This window comes from Melitaea cinxia, chromosome 10, assembly GCF_905220565.1.
Source record: "Melitaea cinxia chromosome 10, ilMelCinx1.1, whole genome shotgun sequence".
NCBI lineage: Eukaryota > Metazoa > Arthropoda > Insecta > Lepidoptera > Nymphalidae > Melitaea > Melitaea cinxia.
The window spans coordinates 9,065,495-9,088,461 of record NC_059403.1 but is presented as its reverse complement, the minus strand read 5'-3'; the positions used below and the strand labels follow the sequence as shown (position 1 = coordinate 9,088,461).

At 33.3% G+C, this 22,967-nt stretch overlaps 2 protein-coding genes across 2 annotated transcripts; one reads left to right on the top strand and one right to left on the bottom strand.

Annotated features, from left to right (window-relative positions):
• Positions 1–274: 274 nt before the first annotated feature.
• Positions 275–11,491, bottom strand: LOC123657250. Its single transcript, XM_045592824.1, has 12 exons — positions 11,386–11,491; positions 10,968–11,306; positions 10,709–10,890; positions 9,174–9,560; positions 8,909–9,077; positions 8,182–8,345; positions 6,072–6,225; positions 4,874–5,025; positions 4,629–4,685; positions 1,935–2,019; positions 1,331–1,446; positions 275–442 (listed from the first exon to the last, which is right to left on the bottom strand). Exons 1-12 carry the CDS (start codon positions 11,489–11,491, stop codon positions 275–277), a joined length of 2,079 nt encoding a protein of 692 aa, XP_045448780.1.
• A 431-nt stretch (positions 11,492–11,922) lies between these two features.
• Positions 11,923–22,860, top strand: LOC123656816 (metallocarboxypeptidase A-like protein ARB_03789). Its single transcript, XM_045592438.1, has 8 exons — positions 11,923–12,014; positions 12,090–12,319; positions 12,849–12,954; positions 14,121–14,332; positions 14,731–14,888; positions 15,624–15,743; positions 21,703–21,841; positions 22,751–22,860. Exons 1-8 carry the CDS (start codon positions 11,923–11,925, stop codon positions 22,858–22,860), a joined length of 1,167 nt encoding a protein of 388 aa, XP_045448394.1.
• The last annotated feature ends 107 nt before the right edge of the window (positions 22,861–22,967 follow it).

Here is a 22,967-nt window from a genome sequence, read left to right as displayed (position 1 = left end):
TGAGGAAACAATGCATAATTATGTATGAAATTAAAAATAAATGAAACACGATATTAAGTAATAAACAATACGTTTTTATTAGCTAAATTATTTGGTGTTATTATCTAAACTCTACTATAATTAGCAATCATTTCTGTTCCGATAATTATTCCTGATTTCAAATCTAATAAATAAACATTAGGGTTTATCATCCTTTCCTATGACAAAATCAAAACACAAAATTGAACTAACTCTTAGTTCCTAGCTGTTACTCATACCGAATCAAGCACTCGTTTTAGACGTATCTTTGTATGATGAGTATAATCAAAATGGCACGTCGTTTTAGAGGCAAACGTGATAGTGCAGCCTTTGCTCTAGTAAGTGTGACTTGAGGTAGGACTGGTGATTCTATATTTTGTAAGAGCAAAGTATCAACAGCCGCATAAGCTTCGTGAACGACGCGCTGGAATAGTAAGTTAAATTTAGCGTACATAAATGAAAGTCCACCCATAAACCTGACAAAAAGCTTGTAAACGGCAGAAATGATGCAAGAACTGATATTGTAATGAAGTTTGCTTCTTTGTTATATTAATGGGATTTTGTTTACTTTAAAAATATTTGTTGTGTTTGTTTTTATCTTGGATAAATAAGAATTATGAAGCTATTTAAGGGAGGGTTCAACTTTTTTGCCTCTTATTATAATAATTGAGTTTGATCGCAAAAGAAAAAACTGACTTCAATCACATCGACTAATAATTCAATGTAATTAAATGAATAAATAGTCAAGTATACGGCTTATCAAAGATTACTCAAATAGTAGTCACCAAATCTCGATAAAATTTAAATGGAACTACAAAACAAGCATCAGCTTTCGATTAAAACAATAAACATCAAAACCGGTATCAATCAGTCAGTTCAGCCTATTGCAGTCCACTGCTGGACATAATCCTGCGCAAGTTCGCGCCAAATATTCCGGTTTTCGGCAATCCTTATTCAGCCTACACCGGCATTTTTACGTAGATCGTCGGTCCAGCGGGTCAGAGAACGCCCCACACTGTCCACATCATCAAAATCAGTATACCCAGTGAAAAGTTATGCCGTATAATAATATAACGCAGGTCGACGAAAAAATAGTAAAAGTAAATGCGCATTATAGATATAACTCGAAAAGTACTTGTTAGATCTAAAATAAACGGGATGAGATGGAATGGGACCACATGACACGCACCACCTTTCGATTAAAAAAAAATATCAAAATCGGTCCTTCCAGTCAAAAGTAACATACATAAAAATACAGTCGAATTGAGGACCTCCTCTTTTTTGGAATTCAGTTAACAAAACAACCTTTTACCTCAGTTGCAAGTTTTGAGTTTTGAGCATCATTGGGTCTGAACATCATAACGGTGTAAGTATTATCGATTCCTAAGTGGCCATCAACCCAATCTTCAATACCTCCAGCGTAGAGCGCTAGAATTTTTTTTTTAATGTATAATATTAATTTAATATTTTTATTAATATTATATAATTTTTAATAATATTTTTATAATTGACATTTGAGTGCTTTACCTTACGACATAATTTTATATTTATACAATAATTTGTGTTTTTAAAACAAATGTGCTTTCATATTCATTCGTTTAAGTTCTTAATATAAGTTATATGTACATTGACATAGTATGTCTCGATTGTACAATTGACAAAACATATTGACTCATATTTGGTTCTATAAGTAAGCTGCGTTAAATATTTATTGATTACTAGCTGTAGTACCCTGCGCGCGTTGCTACGCTTTTTTTTTAATTTTTTTACTAGTCGTACCAACTCAGAAACTTTTGTGGGCTCATGCACAACACTGCTGAAGATCATGACATGGTCAAATGCATAGTTTAGGATTCTATAAAGCATGTACAGAGAAATATTCATTTTCATATATATAGATAGATTAAGAAAGTTACGTAAAAATTCCGACGTCTGTCCAGCAACATATGGTCGACCGCTTATGCTGTAGGCAGCGGAAGCAGCTCGTGAAGCGCGTTGTCTCTATGAATAAATAAGAATAATGAAATATAATTTGTAAATCATCATCATCATTACAGCCTATACAGTCTACTGCTGGACATAGGCCTCCACAAGTTTACGCCAAAAATAACGTGAACTCATGTGTTTTGCCCATAGTCACCACGCTGGGCAGGCGGGTTGGTGACCGCAGGGCTGGCTTTGTCGCACCGAAGACGCTGCTGCCCGTCTTCGGCCTGTGTCTTTCAAAGCCAGCAGTTGGATGGTTATCCCGCCACCAGTCGGCTTTTTAAGTTCCAAGGTGGTAGCGGAACTGTGTTATCCCTTAGTCGCCTCTTACGACACCCACGGGAAGAGAGGGGGTGGCTATATTCTTTAGTACCGTAGCCACACAGTACACATGCATTTTGTAAATATTATATAAAAACTAGCTGAACCCGCAAACGATGTTTTGCCATATATGTTATTATTGTTATAAGGGGGCCCTTAATCCCCCCCCCCTTATTACTTAGAAGTATGAAAAATAGATGTTGGCCGATTTTTAGACCTACCTGATATGCACATAAAATTTCACAGAAATCGGTCCAGCCGTTTCAGAGGAGTACTGTAACTAACATTTCGACACGAGAATTTTATATATAAGCTATTATTTCTATGTATATATGTTACGCTCAAAGATCGAAAACGCTCATTGAGCGGAAAAATAGCTCACAACGCGATGTGGTCACAGTAAAACATCCACATAGCGAAATTCGTGTTATGGCTCTAATGAAAACGCGCACGACGCGTTGTGGCAATCAAAGAAAGACCAAATAGCGAAATTCGTGTCGTGGCTTACATGCTATTCGATCTCAACGCGTTGTGGCAATGAAGAAAAGCCATGACGCCTATGGAATACTATTTGATTACAACGCACACTACTTTCCGATATAGATCCTACTAGGCCTAGGCTGGAAACGTTTTAGTAGATGTCCTTAAGAAATATTTTTTATTTTATAAAATCACGGCATAACGTGTTTCTCATTATCAAATATATTAAGTAATAATTATATAAATTAAAATGAAACGATATTTATTATTTATTGAGATTACTTTATATTTAAAAAAATCAATGTATTAAGTAATAAATCACTGAACACAAAATATTCATATCATTTGTAAATTACTCATAATTCACATGAAATGATAAGGGTTTTAATTTTTTCATGACAATTAAAATTCTTTCAAGAAATAAAAATATTTAACACAAATGTTTATTGATCACCAATAAACAACAACAATGTACCTATATTAGAAATAACTATAATTGTGAAAAATAAGTATTTGATTGCTATTTATTTTTACATGAACTATTACTGTGGCATTTTGAGTTGCATTTTATATTCTTGGAGCGACACCTGCACTTTTTATCAATACAGTATCTTTTGCAGTGGCACATTATAAACCCTTGCTTACTTCCAGACGATAACATAGATGATGAGCGAAGTGTTAACTATGAAGTTGAGGGCACATCACAAATGTTAATAAAGTTGGTTTCAGAAAGTCTAAATTCATTACGTGCATAAAGTCTATCGAGTGTACCTTCCTTGTTTCCTAACTGGTAGAGACCTGATGGATTAATGCTCATAACAACACACATAACATTCCTGGGTGCTGCACGTCCTCTATCAACTTCAGGAACTGTAACTAAAACGTTAGTACCAATTTCAACACAGGGAAATTTCCTTTTTTATTCGTCATAATTAGCGCTGACATTAAAATTCATTCTCATAAACAGAAAAGAAATGAATAAAACTGATGTTTCAATGCGTCTTTGCACCCGAGCCGACACCTACAAATTACAACCTGTCCGTCGTGATATGGTTAACACAATGAATGCTCAGAACGCGTCATGGCTTTTCTTCATTGCCACAACGCGTTGAGATCGAATAGCATGTAAGCCACGACACGAATTTCGCTATTTGGTCTTTCTTTGATTGCCACAACGCGTCGTGCGCGTTTTCATTAGAGCCATAACACAAATTTCGCTATGTGGATGTTTTACTGTGACCACATCGCGTTGTGAGCTATTTTTCCGCTCAATGAGCGTTTTCGATCTTTGAGCGTAACATATATATAAATAGTTATTACAAGCGGCTGTTACATGTAACACAAACTTTAAGTTGTTTACCATAAGAACAGACGACCGTGTGTGTAAAAAAAAAGTACATTTTAGTGTTTTCAATTTAATGAGGGGCGTATAATTGGCAATTGTGTGCTTGTCACCGCTTTAATGAAGAGTAATAACATATGATGAAAGCTTCAAAATCTCAGGTATATTACAAGTTTTCAGAGACAAATTAAATAGAATGAACAGTAGTAAGCACAACTGTTTACGACAGTTTTTTTGGCGCAGATCCTTTATTTATATCAGGGTTTTTCAAATATGTAGCATCATAATATCATATAAGGATTATTACATGATTTTAAAAAGCTCCTCAGTTTTGCTATTTTAAATAAAATACATGATAACGTCGAAGTTGATCTATAACTAGATGTTGACAGAAAAGTATAATACAATCATTCCACTTCAATTTATAAGGCCTTAATTTGAATCATCCTTACATAATGTAATATAGATAAAGTGTACGTACATGAACATGGTCGAAAGCACGTCTCTTGTTCGTATGTGAGTGAGGATATAGAATTCCCTATAAAAATACATTTCAATTAATGACTTAAATACGAGTACTACAACAACTGAATTCATTTTTATAAAATTTCCCTACAACATATGTATAAGTGAGTTGCCTTACATTAATATATTTTAATTATGAAACTCCACAATATGTTGGTTTTGTTGGTTATAGTAAAAAAAAATGAAATAGTTGACCCTTACAAGGACTTCGCCTTCCTTAAATGCAATAAAAGAGTAGATAGGCGCTTGTTGTTCACGAAGAAAATGTGTCAGAGCATGGGTTTCTATTTCACTTAGCTGACGAGGACCGGCGTACAGAGCGCCACACGGGTGCTCCGCCCGTAACTCTTCCGCTGTATTCACACAAGTTAAAACTTACAGTTTACAAGGTTAGTAAAAGTTGTAACCCGCGGTTTTGATTTTATAAGTATTTAGAGACGATTTTTTCTTTTTTGGATTTTCACCATTAAATTATACTGAGTATATTATTTTATTATAACACTGGATATACTTAAAGACATGACAATTAATAGTTATATATCCATTAAAATACCAAACATCTACGTAGATAAATTTTATCTATTACATATCGGGTAATCTTTTGCCCGCTAGCGAACGAGATTAAAGAAGCACGTGCTTTTCGACGTCACGTTGGCGTCAGTGGTCACTGTAACTAACTAATACCCTAACGATTTTCATACCCACACATAAAAAAATGTATAGGCCATGGCTATAGTGTCGTTATCTGGGCGTTTTGTTTGTGTGTATTTTTGGATTCCCTATAGTATTTTTTATGGCTCTTTTAAGAGCAATATTGACTAAAAAAATTATATTAAAAATTATATTATCATTGAGCTTTATATAATTATCGAAGTATAATTATTACAATGAAACAACTTTTTGGGATTTTATTGCGATTTATTAAGTTTTTTAAATGCCCGACTGCAGGACGCCCGTGAAGTTACTGTAGACTATCCGAAACGTCGGGCATTAAAAAAAATTTAATAATCCGCGATAAAATCGGTATAAATAGGTATATCGGCTTAAGAGCAAAGTTGCAATAATTCAACAATTACCGTTATTCAACAAAGATTATCTACAGCAAAATGACTGTCTATAGATAGAAAAAAAAAAACAAAAATAAAAGTAGGTAAATCATTTTATAATTCGTTGAATTAAAACTGATTCGACAATACTTTTCTACGTATTGTTGACGTATTTAAACATGAATAACATAATATGTAAACAAAAAAATTAAGTTTGTGTATTTATAAGGTCTACGCTAGCTGATATCCATACAAATGTAACACCATTGATTTATGTAAAAATACAATAATTATTCAAGGTGAATTATTCTTTAGAGATAAAAACGTAGATAAAATATTTCTATAATCCTTACGAGGTATCCATTGGTACTCAAAATTACGATCGAGGTTCACACCATAACACGGTTGAATCGTGCATCGAAGTCCAAAATCTTCGCAGGCTCGACAAGAGTCGCGTCCTTTGCACGTGTCCCAAGACTGGCGTAAATTCTTAGACCATTCCGTTCTCTGACAAAAATCATAATAACGACAACGTAAATAAATAGAGTATCAAAATTTTAGTTAATGTTTTATTTTTACTATTAGTAAAAATAAAAGTAAAATACAACTACACACAACTTTCGAAAGTACATAAAATTGGTTAATTCTAACTTTTTGTGTTTGTTTTTGCCAGGACAAGATTTGTATTTTGTTAGAAAATTAAAAATAAAATCAATATATCACGAAAAAAGGTGGTAGGAAGTTTGTCCGATCAGTTATTTTAAAATAATTTTATTTAAAATTCGAATTTTAGTTGGCATACATAATAATAATGATTCATGTAAAACACGTACAACGATCCTTCTAATATAATAATAATATGATCTATTCAATCCTTAACACTAATATATCTACACAAAAACAAACACCCCTACAATTTATATAAATGATTGCAATGAAATATAACTATTAGTAGGTAAATAGTTTTATGGTAAATCAAAGATTTGTAATCTGTTTAATCACAATATAATATCGAAATATATGTATTATAATTCGTGTTTACGTAAATTCATACGTGTCACCGTATTGATTGGTATTTGAATTCTTATCAAAAAAACATTAAAAGAATATTAATACCGCGTCGTGAAATAAAACTTTTCCGCTACCGATAAATGAGAACTTGCAAACTTTTAACTAATTAAGAAGTTTGTGCAATTTTATTAACCGATTTAAAATCAAGCAATATTTTACCATATACCGCAGCAAATACGAAGGGTTAAGATTAGGTATGACTTTTATATATGTTTTTATATATGCACTAGCGACCCGCCCCGGCTTCGCACGGATGCAATGCTGATACTCAATATACTACAGAATGTCTTTATTTATAGTGTGAAGCTAGCTTCATCATCATCATCATTTCAGCCTATTACAGTCCACTGCTGGACATTTAGCCCATATAGGCCTCCACAAGTTCGTGCCAAAAAAATGGCGTAAACTCATGTGTTTTGCCCATAGTCACCACGCTGGGCAGACGGGTTGGTGACCACAGGGCTGGCTTTGTCGCACCGAAGACAATGCTGCCCGTCTTCGGCCTGTGTATTCAAAAACCAGCAGTTGGATGGCTATCCCGCCATCGGTCGGCTTTTCAAGTTCTAAGGTGGTAGTGGAACTGTGTTATGTCTTAGTCGCCTCTTACGACACCCACGGTAAGAGAGGGAAGAAGCTAGCTTATAGCATGGTTATTAACATAATAACAACAACTTTCAAATATGCGTCGTTAGATTACACGTTGTTACAGAATGCGTTGAAGAAATAAAGGTTCACTGCTCGTTCCCCGTAGGTGATAGTGTGATAATATGTAGCCTATATGTTGACCAGACTTCTTCATAATATTCGTGCCAAATTTGAAGTAAATCCATGCGGTACTTTTTGAGTTTATCCCGGACATACATACAGACAACAGAAGAAAATTCTAAAAACTTTATTTTTGGCTTCGGTATCGATTGCAGATCACACCCCAAGTATTATTTTAAAAAAATATTGAATGTACAGTTTTGACTTTCCTACCATTTTATTATATGTATATAGATTATCTTCACTTCAGCCTATCGCAGTCCACTGCTGGACATAGGCCTCCCCAAGTTCGCGCCACACATCCTGGTCTTCCACAATCCTCATAGATGATGTGAATGTATTAATTAACACGAACACATTTATTACACATTTTTGCCTAACTATATATAGATAGGTAGGTACATAGTTGTAAAGAAACCATAGTGTAAAGTAATTTGGAATGACAAAATTATTATTTTACACTAACAACTAAAATATATCTTTGTTCTATTTGTGCAAAAAAATTATACTTCTATACATCATAACAACAGATATGACATGATCTTTAGACGATTGATGGTTAAATGTTTTGTAAAAGTCATATTTCATAAAAAGAAGACGCCTTGAATTTCTATATACGTATCTCACATGAGGAAAAGTTATTGAGTAATCATATCCATCAGGATTAAAAACAGGAATAATCCAGAAACGAAATTTTGACAGGAGATCGGCGCGTGCTTCACTGCGTTCGATCAGTTGATATAAAACATACATCGCGGCCGTAACTGCGTGGTGATCTCTTCCTTGAATTCCTGTAATAAATATATCGTTATATTAAATAAGTTTCTGGAACATCCTTTTATTGTTAATCTAAGCCCCTACAACGCAAGATATCAAGCAAGTAGTTAATCAGACTGGTACTAAAATCTAGAATGTCTAGTAAAATACGATATAGGTAAGTAGAATAAAAGGCGGAGGAAAGTAATATCAAAATATTATTTTTGCAATATTCTATTATAATATTAAGCATTATAAAGTAATATCAATAATCGTGATTTACAAACCTATTATATCTGGACATTACTATTATTTTTGCTCAAAATTTAAAGCAGTCCGACTGGGGTAGTCCGGTGGGGTATCTCAACCTTACAGAAGATCACAGCCAAACAAGTAAACTAAGCTAAAGCCAACAAAGTAAGGTAGCTAGAGAGGGTCAGGATTAGGGTTGTTAACGTGCTTGTGGTTACGGTAACCAGTTACAGTTAAGGAGATTTTAGGGTTGATTAGCACCCTAATGGTATAAAAAATATTCGAAAGATACTAGGATATAAATTTTCAACATAAGCCATTTTATAAATAGTTTGATTTATAGTACCTGCAACAATCATAACTGTTTTTTTAGCAGAAATAATTTGTCCACTACTTGGATCATCAACTATCATCATGTATATTGGATTTTCCATAACTGTATAGTTTCCTTTAGTGATATCTAACCATTTAGCAACAGGGCTTTCTTCAGCCCAATGCTTTAATTGTATAACAATCTACAGAACACACACCAACAAAATAATGTAAACTTTCGTAAAAATTAGGAAGATTAAATATAACGAAAAATAGCTTCATAAAAATTTAAAAAATACCTCGTGTAGGGTTTGTGGTCTACTGAAAGTAAGAGGACTTGACCTCATAACACTACAAATTGGTCTTTTTCTTGTAGAGTTATTTGGTTTTGCGATTTCCGGTAAGGTCGCAACTCCAAAGATAGATTTAGCAGTAGTATTTAAAGTTACATTTTCTGATTCGTCTTCATCTAGGTAATCCTTGTCTATAACATCTGCTTCAGTAATATTACTAGTAAAGTCTGATGTGATAATACTTTCTGGCGTATTTTTTATGACTTTGGCAACATTAATATTTTCGACATTTCCTTGGGTTTTTGTGCACTCAACATCATCATCGTCATTATAAAATAAGTTATTATCAAATAGTTCATTTTCTTTTTCAAAACTTTTACTTGATACATCTGTCTTCTTATATATATTACTATTTATTTTGTCATCCACATACATTTTTCTAAAATTCCAATTTTTTTCTGTTCGATTGTGGGTTGTTGATGATGCACGATGGACGTCAATTTGATTGGATATAGTACTCTTTAAGTGTGTCAAATTATTATATAATTCTGATGTATAATCAAAAGAAAATAAGTTCATAAATTTAGACGTTCGGGTAGGCACCAAAGAAACAGGAGAAAACGTCCGTGTAGGCCGCTCTGTTGTTCTATGCAATATCTAAATGTCAAAATATATATATCATTTTTTTATAACTAAACAATACTTTCTTAATACATAAAAAAGTATGTAAAATAAATATAATTATCAATAAATATAATAATAATTGTGTTTGCTGGCAAACGAAAAAAAAAACCGACTTCATTTATATTGACAAGTAATACAACGTAGATAGACGAAAAAATAGTCAAGTAAATATGCATTATCAAAGATTACTCCAAAAGTTGTAATGAGATATCTCAATGAAATTAAAATGTGATCACATGGTAAATATCGGCGTTCGATTAAATTAAAAATCATCAAAATCGGTACACTCAATAAAAAGTTACGCGGATTTTCGAGAGTTTCCCTCGATTTCTCTGGGATCCCAACATCAGATCCTAGTTTCCTTATCATGGTACCACAGAAAGAAAGAAAAAGAAAATCGGTTCATAAACGAGGAAGCTATCCCCAAACATACATTAAAAAAAATTGAGTAATCTCCTCCTTTTTTGAAGTCGGTTAAAAATGTAACAGGTCGCAGTCTGTACATTTAAGATATACCTATGAGAAAAAATATTGGGACCATTACCAACGTAAATAACACCCAAAACATTGATTGTCAGAATTTTTGTCTGTTTGCCTGTTTGTCTGTGCTTTTGTGCACGCTAATCTCAGAAACGGCTTATCCAATTTAGATGTGGTTTTTATATTGTGTGTTTGTTTATATATTGTGGTACGCTTAACTTAATATTTAGTGTTTGTTTAATGTAAATCGGTTCATAAATAAGTAAGTTATACCAATTTAAAGAATCACATTGCACAAAGTCCACGCGAACGAAGTCGCGAGAACAGCTAGTAATCTATAAAAATAGTACTATATTAAATTTATTTTAATAGCTTACAAAATTGTCAACCGTGCGTGGGGTGAGGGGACCAATGGTTTTACGACGTGTGAAGGATACTGGCGCTATTGGTGCAAATTGTCGTGCTACAAGAGTTTGAGACCTTGATAAAAATTGAGGGCTTTCTGGTGGATTCATATCACGATTTAAATGTCGCCCAGAACTGTGTTTTATTTCAATGCCTATGAAAATAAAAAACATAATTACGTACTTACGTATATTTACATTATTTCAGTTACGTATTTAATAAAATGATTACCTTTAGGTCTTACTGGTGGTACTAAATTAGTTAAAGATTTGATTGGTACTTGTACTATTTTTTCATCGACTTGTGTTATAGAACGAGTGGTCGGAGGTACAAAACGAGTATACTCATTAGAATTATCAATAATGAGTTCTGTAGTTGGAGATGGTATTGCAACCCCACCAACTATTATATTTTCTTGAATTTCAGTAAATGGTTGGATATTTACTGCCGTAAATATGTTTCTAGCTGTAGATATATCATCTTCTAAAACTTTTACGATGAATTCTTGTGTACTCTCTGGATTAGCGTACCATCGTGTATATTCTGAATGTGCACGTTTACGACGAAAATCTATAAAGAAATATAAAAAAAATCTATAAAAATAATCCGGCAATATTTTCATTTACAATACAATTTTACTCAATCTTACATGATATTGTACAAATGTGACAAGAGTCATCTTCTGTTTTATTAACCTTTAAACTAAACAACGTTTCTGTAAAGCCGAATATTATCAAAAATATACCGAAATTCATTATAAGAAAAAATAACTCGTCCTTCTGTCATATTTTGACATTATAAGCTATTATACTGACAGAAAAAATATCAGAAAAAGAATAATTGTTATAAATTTCTAAATTAATGTGACCACGATTTGTCTACATAATATAAGATTGGAACTTAAATTACGTTAACTCATTTTTTTGAAACTATATTTAGGTATTTTATATCATACTTACAAAAATTATTTTATTCAAAAGGGATTCAAATAAAACGCTTATAAAGATAAAAACCAGACAATGTTTTCAGATACCGTATTTGAAATTCTCATTTTATGACACTAAAAAAAAGTTGTGACAGAAATGTTTTCGCATAGAAAGTAAATAAAAACAATTTCCGTCCGTAATAGTTATATGGCAAATAATTTAATAAAATATTTTTGCTACAAATTACAATAGAATTTACTATGTTTTTGCATATAAAAGTGTATTTCGTCGGATTTATATATTTTTTGGGTGTTTTGTTCATGATTTTATTTCCACCTCGAAACTTTGAACAGTATGTTAAAAAATTATTCTTATATTATCAATGTTTGCAATTTAATTAACAAAATCATTTGCTATATACACCTAGATCAGGAACAAAAATGAGAAGAGTTAGAAGCATCGGCAATGTCTTAAAATATAAGAAGTATATTGATTACGAGACTATGTTGGATGTAGTACAGCATATGACTACAGAGGATCCTGAAATGGTAGACGTAGTGAACTTGAGACCTAACACAGCTGCTAATAACAGTCTTATAGCTCTCGAATTACACAGCGACGTTCATAGCAAGAAACCTGGAATACTTGTAATTGGAAGTAATACTTTTGTAATTATTAAATATGCTCATAGCTACCTACATGCCATTAAATTAATTATACAGATAACTCATATCTATTCGTTGTATATATATCATTTAAAAAAATCTTAATTCTGATAAAATAATAATTCCATAAAGTATTCTATGATATACGTATATGCCTATAAATAACTATATGTAGATACGTAAGTGTAATTACTTAAATAACTAAAAGATTTAAATGTAAAGAAAGTCTAAGCGGCTTCAATCAAAGAAATAGAAAAATAAATAAGTGCAAGTTTTTTTATAATCTTACTTACGTAACTTGATCTCGATTCATCACTTGCGAATCGAATAAAGTTATCTTTTACGGGTTTGAGGATTAATATTAAAGTTACATACCTAAGTACGTACTCAATATTTACGTATTTTTTTTTATCAGTATGTTATAAATCCATATTTTTTCAAATGTATACGTCTAATGCACGCATTGTGACATATTTTTTTGTATACGAAAGTATGTAAATACTCATTTAAAAATATTTTAGCTATCAATGGAATGGTGTGGGGCGGATCAAACACTGTACTCGAATTAGCTGAAAAGCTTCTTTACGACACGAATTATCAAACGCCATTTTTTAATGACTATGACTGGTAAAATAATACAATTTTAAATATATCTAAAAAAGTAGAGGTCAAATAGGTATAGGTATTTTAGTATTATCATGTATATTCAACCAGATTCGGTATAGATTAATGTATTTAAAAAGAAATTATACCTATCCGTTTAATAAAAATGTAAGCACCTTAAATAATTCATTGTATCATAGTTGAAACATTGTCAAGTTCAATAAAAATTATAAACCTTCAAGAAGAAGAAGAAGTTCAACTTTTTGGTTCAATAGCATTTTATGGTGCTAAAATAACTTGATGATTTTAAACATTTTTGAATATCATATCAAAAATTGACCGCTCCAGCGGGGTTCGAACCCGCGTCTCCGACTGACCGTGTCGGCGCTCTAGCCAATTAAGCTATGGAACGATGTACCCGCTAGATCGAAATTTTTGATATGATGATTTTATTTTCGGTTTAAGCGAACCGTGGCGCCGTCTATAGTGAGTTCTTTACAGAAACCCGTAACTATTCAAAGTTTCATATTACAATGAAAATCTTTGACACGAGACGACACCATGCTATTTTTAATATGTACGATTTTACTTTTGTGTTACCCACACATTAGGAATTCTAAACATTTTTGAATATCATATCAAAAATTGACCGCTCCAGCGGGGTACGAACCCGCGTCTCCGACTGACCGTGTCGGCAGATGGCCGTGGCACAGATGATTTTGCCAATGTTATGAAGAATAATTCAACAATAAAAATTATATAACGTTGTTCTATATACCTATATTATATTACTATAGGGGCAACTAAAGAAGTTTTACTTCAGTCATGTGGTCTAAAACACACTTGGTTTTTTTTTTCGAAAGCTGGTGCTTGTCGTCTAGTTCCATTTAATTTGAGTGAGATCTGATGAGTGGTTTTTGAGTTATGCTTAATAATACGTATTTAAGTACTATTTTTTTAGACTACCTACGTCGATAATCTTCCCATTTTATGACTTGTCAGTATAGGAACCAGTCTAACAAGTGTGCTTTAGACCACACGACTGAAGTAATTCAGACTTCATCTTCAGTCGTGTGATCTAAAGAACAGCCTTTTTTTTCCAGACAAAACATTTATTTTAATGTGGTTGAGTACTCAGTAAGTTCTTGTTTTACGTATCAATTTTTACTAATAGTTTGTAACACTTTAAGGTATCTTATACCGATTGCGAATCCAGACGCACTCAACTTTACGACAAGTCTTCGCGAATATACTTCAGTAGATGCTACAGAATGGTCACGTAACGTTTCCGCTAGGTCTAAAACCAAGCCTTCAGAATGGCACAAAAATATTGACGAAGAAACTGGAGGACAACAGTGTTTTGGAACAAATATTAATAGAAATTTTGCGTATCATTGGCAAGGTAAAACATATTGTTTTCTAAAAACATATTAATCTTAGACGTTTATCTACTTTTCATATGCATATGTGTATATAAATATAAAGCGAATAACATAAGAAAGGTATTTGTTACACCTTTTATCTAATGATGTCATTCTTACAATTAAAAAAATGACGAATAGCGATGGTACAAGTTTTAATTTCAACTTTAAAATGTCTAGCGTCTGTAGTTCGGGAAAGAAGTCGTTTATTGCGTATAATAATTAAAAGTACACGTGATTAACGTGAAATTTATTGCCGTTCAATTTAAATATTGATAAGCTTATATTATCTCCATTGTTAATAACACTAATATAAAATTATCATATCATTATTTTACGCGCATTATAACAGCTATAAAATCAATTCTTTCTATTCCAGACGACGTTTACAAAACGCCTGCGCTTTGTTCACAGTACTACCCAGGTGCAAAGCCTTTTTCAACTGCAGAAGCACGAGCAATAAGGAAATATGTTCACAATCTGGCTGATATCGTTCATTTGGCGATACATTTGCATGCCAGTTTCGTACCTAAAAAAGTAGTATATCGGTCCATTACTTTTAAAATTTATCAAATTTATTTTATCTATAATTTACCTACTTGCTAGTTGCTATTTTACTTCTTTGATGACGATGTTAATAGATACGACTGCCCGTAATATAGGTACAGTAACTGTGTTACTTTAGTTTAGCATGCTTAGTATGAGTTGATTCTTTAAAACGTACGGCCATAAATTTTGAGATTGAGGAGATATTATACGGTATAATAGTAGGAAAATTCAGTGAAATAAATAGTGTTAACTGCGAAGACATCTTAAAATTATACAGAAACAATCTACTTATTTAGTTTCAGGTGACAACATAACTTATTTCTATAGTAATTCCCTTATACAGGTTAGGTACATTCGGTATTATACATTGGTAATATACCTATATTAAGTTATGTTTAGCTATGTTTAACTAGGTGGAATGCCTGGTTTAGTATAACAGAGGTAGGTAATTAGAATCTCATACAATATATTACAAATATCTACCTAAGTATTTGAATTTAATATTGGTATTATTAGAATAGGCTGTATTGAGAATCATAAACTTTTTTATACGTTATTGTTCACATCATCTCGTTATTTTTATGTAAGTTTTAACTGCTAATCCTTTATGACATTTACATCGCATGCGTTGTGAAAGAGGATATAGGCTTACGAAGAAAAGTATTGAAATCTTAAATACTTATGAATAGCTTAAATTATTACAAAAATTCGTTTCATATACAGGAATTTATTTTGTACCCATGGCGATATACCTCACGTCAGCCGAGCAACTTTCAAACGTTACAAGAGATTGGAGAATATGCAGCAAGGCAAGCAAGGCTTCCCGATGGTAGACTTTACGAGGTTAATATTAGTATTATGAAATCAGTTGCAACATAAATAAATAGTTAAACGCATAAAGCCCCAGACATATAATACGTACCTACTTACACAAATTACCAGAACAAATAATATCTTTATCTTATTTTTACTAATACCTAAGTGCAAAATTATTACTTTAACATATTATTATTAACTAACGCATTGGGCTTGCTGTAATGTTAGTTTTAAGTTTTTTATGCATAAATAAATAAGTAAAAAAATAAATAAGCGGGAATCGAAACTTAGCATAACACCCAAATTTATTTTACCGCCACGCCAACCTGTCACATTCTTATTACATATAAATAAATAAAACAATATAATAATAAAAAAACGAAAATTAAGGAAAACTGGTATATCAACCTACAATAAATATAGGCTAAAAATATAGGCTATATTTTATTTCGTCCGCCTTATTTTTTCAAATTCAAAAATTGGCTAGAATTTTTTTTTCATGCAGAACGTGATCTATTAGGCACACCTATAGAACGCTCTATTTGAGTGAGTCTACCAACGTATAAACACAAAATCACTATTCATTCTCTCGTCAAAAACCGCTGAATGAAAGGTGAAATGTGAAAGGGAGGTGATTTGTAGTTAGTTGACCACTAAGTTAGTTGACACGAACTTTTCGATGGCCGGATTATTCGAGGGGTCTAAAAGCTCTCACAAGTTTGTACGACAGTCCTTCTTTTTTGTGATATGAGCTTAAAATTTGGCAGAGAGATATAGTTAGACATCAATTAAGGACAGATTGTGAAAAATTATACCTCTAAGGGGGGGGGGGGGGTAGGTGTTATAAGTTTGTATGACAAGTCCACCCTTTATTTTAGTTTGTATATAGATATCATTAATATATACCTATCTTTTATGTTAATTTCATCATACAATTTAAGTTTTGGACTACTCGGCTAAGATCTAGACTAGGTAAAACCGAATTAGAAAAACCGAATTATGGGGTTTTGGGTGTGGAGGGTGGAGGGTGTAGGGGAATCTATACAAGGTAACACTGTCACACCTCAAAACCCCATGGTTATGGAGATATCCATGGTTAAAGTTTTGAGGTTAGAAGAAGAATTTAAAGCTATTATAATACCTTTGAGCTCGTACTGTTTGCATTGTGTGACAAATCGACACTTTTAAACAAAATAACGCGTCAGACATAATATTCTAATAAAATTAGTAACATTGCGTGCTAGAATGTAGGTTTAGAAATTCGAAAAATACCCAAAACCGAATCGGAGCACCCCACTGTCCACGTGGTCTTGGTCTGTCCTACCCCTAGAGTGTTTTCTTTGTGCCGCGGAGGCGCGGAGGGAGGGATAACCATGGGTTCTGAGGTGTGACAGTGGTACCAGGGGTAGCGTTCCCCACCTTCTCCCCCCCCCCTTCCCCCCACGGTCCCCCGAAATTCGGTTTTACCTAATCTAAAGCTTTACCGACTACTCATTCAGCGTACGTATTTCAGCATTTGTGGACAATCTACCCTCAAAGAGGTGAGATAGGTTGGCTGAAACTTTAAATGGAAAGTTCGTAACTTTTGAAACTGTAAACATCAAATTTTAATTCTGGGCTAAATACAGGTTAAAAATTAGTGAATGTGTTTTAGTTTTTGTGAAAACTCTAACCTTAAATGGTTAAAATATAGTGGAATCAAATCTGTGTGGAATTCTGTCGTTTCTGGAGATAGAAGCTTAAATTCGAAGTCTTTCGACTCTTGGAGGCTCCTTCTATATTTGCAGGGCGCGGACGTAGGTTATACTCGCACTCTTTACAATATTAGAAAGAGATTATAACAAAATTGTAACGTCCACCAAACACGTGGATGCGTGCGCGCTCTTCGGCGTTCCGATCAAGTCTATCGTGTGGCGGAGGGAGTAACTCAGAGCAGTGCCTAAGACTTGCGACCCAGGTGTAGGTTTAGGAGATCCCCTTTGAGATGTACATCAACGCTCACCTTCACTGCTCGAGCTATACGCCCCCTAGCCAAATTAATCGTAATAGGTAACAATTAATTCGTTTGCACAAATTAATTATTGAATGAGTCTAGGTTAAGCTACTAGCAGGATATAACAAGTGTATCGTGCCAAGCCAGAGCCAAGACTGCCTTAGCGGCGGTTGCACTGTTCGTTTTATACACGTCAGAATAACTCGAGTAATATAATGAGTGAGGGTAGTTGACTATCGAACGATGTGCATCTGTTGTTTATAAATTCCTTGCTAATTGCGTACGACAGTGCTATTGCTGACAAATGTATTTCCTTAGGCTTTTGATCACAAAAACATAAATGTTTTTCAGCATTTTTTATGACCGAAAATCATTTACGTCAAAATCATTGACAATTTGTATGAAAGTGCGCCTTATTTTGACATAGGCCTTTATTTCTGGATGTTTTTTTTTATGTCATTAGGTCGGCAAACAAGCGTACGGCTCACCTGATGGTAAGCGATTACCGTAGCTTATAGACGCCTGCAACACCAGAAGCATTGCAAGCGCGTTGACGACCCAATCCCCAATGCCCCCAGGAGCTCTGGTCACCTTACTCACCAACAGGAACACAATACTGCTTGAAAACAGTATTGTTTTGCTGTGATCTTCTGTAAGGTCGAGGTACTACCCCAGTCGGGCTGCTCCATATTTTGAGCAGGAAATTCCTGCTGTGCCCTACCTCAGTAATTCCTGCTGTGCCCTACCTCAGTAATTCCTGCTGTGCCCTACCTCAGTAATTCCTGCTGTGCCCTACCTCAGTAAATTCCTGCTGTGCCCTACCTCAGTAAATATAAGTATAACTTTAAATATTATTTTAACCATTATTCTTCGATATTAATGTAATTTTTACGCCTCATATATCTTCAATGTTTTCCTCTCAAGTCTGTAAGACAAATCTATTTTTTGCACGTCTGTCTATGAAGCGTGATCAAGACAGAGCTCTGCGAGCAGTCTGGTAGGTTTAGCGTACGATAAATGAGTCATAAATTTTGTAAACAAAAACCCATGCCGAACAGGAATCAAACCCGCAAACCATCAGTATTTTAGGCGACTATACACACCAATACACCAGAGCGGTTGTTAATGAAAATTTTAAAAATAATAATAATGTTTTAAATGTAAAAAACACACCTATTTCGTATCTTCACAAAATCGACGAATAGGTTTTACTAGCGCTTATGGCTACTGTTGACAACCATTTAGTACTTAAGTAATATTAGTCAAAAGTGTATAAATTTGCATGCAACCCACATTGGAGCAGCGTGGTGGATTAAGCTCTGACCCTACTCCTACATGGGGAAAGAGGCCTAGGCCCAGCAATGGGATATTACAAGCTGAAGCGAAGCGTGTGTAAATTTAAGTAAAGATATAGAACAAACTTTTTAACTTTATCATGTAAAACGTAATTTACAAACACTTAATTCAATTACCAATACTGAGGACATCATTGCACAAATATTATTACGAAGCATTATCGTACGCGATAAATCTTAATGATAAGCTAATCGACATTAATATTAATCAACCCATATAGAATTAATAAGTTCAAGACCGTTGTAAATCATAAATTAAATGTAATCAAAATATTTAAAAATTGTGCTATTATGATGTATCAAATATTGACACGTTGGCATTAACGCTCAGAGCACTGGTTTGTGGCTGTTGCGCTGGCGGTTGCGGGTTTGATTTCCGCACACCACAAACATTTGTATTGGCCCTACAGATGTTTGTTGTGGTCTGGGTGTGTGCAGTCGTTGTGCGTCTCTCCACCGTGCCTCAAAGAGCACGTGAAGCCGTCCATCCCGGTTGTTATCATGTACGACTGATAGCGATCGTAACTCATAGTAGGGATTGTATCCGCCAGCCTGCATCGGAGCAGCGTGTAGGATTAATGTCTGATCCTTCTACATGAGGAAAGAGGCCTATGCCCAAAAGTGAGATATTACAGGCTGAAGCGAAATACACTTAGGTCCTATCTCACCGGTTAATGATAAATACATCACACGTAGGTATAACATAATTTATGACATATTTTTTCTTCTTCACCATCAAACTCCATATTATCTGTAAGATATTTCCATTTGAAGTCCTTGTATTTAATCACTACAGCTGTCTTTTAAGTTTATTAGCTAGGGTTTTACTTCCAGCTGATAAAACTTTTTAGTTTTTAGTTTTTTTAAACGGTTTTATTTAGCTCACCCCGTTTGTTTTATTTTTTATTTATTATTTATTCTTGGGTCAAATTTAGTAATTCAAATTTCACCCTCTTCCTGTCAACCGATTAATCTGAAATTTTGTATACACTTTGGATTTTGGTGACAATACAACTAAGTTTATTCATTATCATTATAAATTCAAGATGGCCGCCGCTACAAAATGGCGGATAATTTATGTTTTATTAATCCCATCAATATGGGTATCAAATGAAAGGGCTCAACAAGCAGAATACAATATACTATAAAAAATTGAAATCCAAGATGGCGGCCGCTACAAAATGGCGGATAACGTAGGTTTTATCAATCCCATCAATATGGGTATCAAATGAAAGGACTCAACAAGCAGAATACAATATACTATAAAAAATTGAAATACAAGATGGCGGCCGCTACAAAATGGCGGATAACGTAGGTTTTATCGATCCCATCAATATGGGTATCAAATGAAAGTGCTCAACCAGTATAATCAATGTACTGTATAAAATTAAAATCCAAGATGGCGGCCTCTACAAAATGGCGGATAGCTTAGGTTTTATCAATCCCATCAACATGGGTATCAAATGAAAGGTCTCGACAAGTAGAATACAATTTACTATGCAAAATTGAAATCTAAGCTGGCCGCCGCTACCAAATGTCTGATAACAATTTTTTATCAATCCCACCAATATGGGTATCAAATAAAAGGGCTTGACAAGAAGAATACAGTGCACTATACAACCTCAATATTTAAGATGGGCCTTGCAACAATGAAGCACTAAATGAAATAAACAGAATGCGAAATAAAAACTAAAAACTAGAAAATAAAAATAGGTAAAAAAACTTTTTAAGTTAAACGGTTTTATGTTAAACATACATTGCAATGTTTAAGATAAATGTACTAAAAACCAAAAAATAATAAAATAGATACAGTCGTGAGAATTATAAACATATGCATAGACTAGACTAAAATAAAACCGTGGGGCACGTCAATTGTCTACAAATTATCGACTTAATGTGCGATAGAAGAATCGTTTAATTCGTCGTTAAAATAGGCAGTTGGCCCGCAGACGGTGAGGAAATTACTTACTATTTTCTTGCTCATGGAAATTCCAATAGTTATACACTCCATGTAAATAAAAGAGATGTTTCAACTAGTTTATCGTTGGACATTCACACTGCTGGCTGGCGAGGAATCGTTTCACTGCTCGTAGTTTGTCTTTAATCGACAAAACATATGATAAAAGTACTACTCGCTCACCACTATGAAACCCTAAAACTCGCTTATAATCGAGCTTGCTAGCTTGTTTCCACATTCTAGCCCTACTTATCACACGTCCATCGTTGTCGGTTGAACAACTGCCTAATTATAGTGTAACATTACAAAACAAACATTTTAATCAACGATTGTAGACAATTGACGTGCCCCACGGTTTTATTTTAGTCTAGTCTATGCATATGTTTATAATTCCCACGACTGTATCTATTTTATTATTTTTTGGTTTTTAGTACATTTATCTTAAACATTGCAATGTATGTTTAACATAAAACCGTTTAACTTAAAAAGTTTTTTTACCTATTTTTATTTAATTTTAACTACTCCGGTGAAATAGGCTTTAGTTTAGTTTATCTATCTATTTTTATATCTATACAATTTTGTTTGTCTCTTAATTTACTCGCTTGAATAAAGAGACTTCAGATGCAAGTGTATCTTACAAAGCTTACGATTAATATGAAAATTTTCTATTTAATTTGTAAGGTGCATCAAGGCAGCAGTGACGCGCGGGTCGCTGGTTCATTAAGTGATTACATCTCAGGAGTGATTGGCACAGACTTGGTATTTGTAGTGAAACCTTATCACGAAAAGTTTCCTAATTATACGGATACTGTTTCACTAGGTTAGTTTCCCCCTAACATGATTAATATTCCTTTTTTTTTAATTTCATTCAAACCTATTCGTTACTGAATTGACGCAATTATAAAATTGATTAAAAATAATTTAAAAAATGGCTTGACCGATTCTCATGAAATTTTGTGTGCATATTGAGTAGGTCTGAGAATCGAACAACATCTATTTTTCATCCCTCAAAATGTTAAGGGTAGTCCACGCCTAATATTTTTTTTTTTTAGTTTTTTTTTATAATACAACATTAAAAAATACATACAACCCTGAATTTTTAACCCTCTACCACCAACCCCTATTTTTAATAGCGTTTAGCGGCAAAACAACGATTGCCAGGTCAGCTAGTATACCTATAGATTTAATGTAAGTAGAAACTTAATAAACCCTTTATAAAAATGAAGCTGTTATAAGTGAATTGCAGACGTTTTCAAGCTTTATTTAGATCTTTCAAATGAAAGCGAAACCACCAGCCCCTATTTAAAATATCCCAACGGATAAATTCCGGTATTTTAACGCGTTTTGAGACTTCTTATCGTTTGTAATTTTCATGACGACAAAAAAAACAAGCTCTATTGAAGCGTTATGGTCTTTTTTTCGGCGAATTTCATTACAAATTACTTGATAATTATTTAGATTTTAGATACTTCTCATCAATCAAAATACTTATTATCATATTATTTTATCGATATCGAACTTATGTAGATGAATTAGATTTTCTTTTAAAATGGTAAATTTTATGATAATATTTTCCTTTAACATTGAGCACGAAATGGATTATAAACTAATTTTATCCTTGTGAACTCAACAGATCACGATTATAACTCAAAATCGTTAGTTTTAATTCATGTATTGTATAAATATGCTACTGAGTAATTATTTACACTATTATTTTTATTTCTTTCAGAAACCTATGTTCAGAAATCTATTTCGGCTATTCTTAGTTTAGTCCGAGGCTGGCGAAGTAATACTAAACAAAATACTCTTTCATTTTTTGGTAAAGACGTTGAATTTTGAGTCTCAATAAATAATAGTATTTGGAATAAAATACACATAATGATATTCCTACTACTGGCTTTCTTTTCTTTTTTAGAATTTAGACCCGTAACTATATAAGTTTGAAA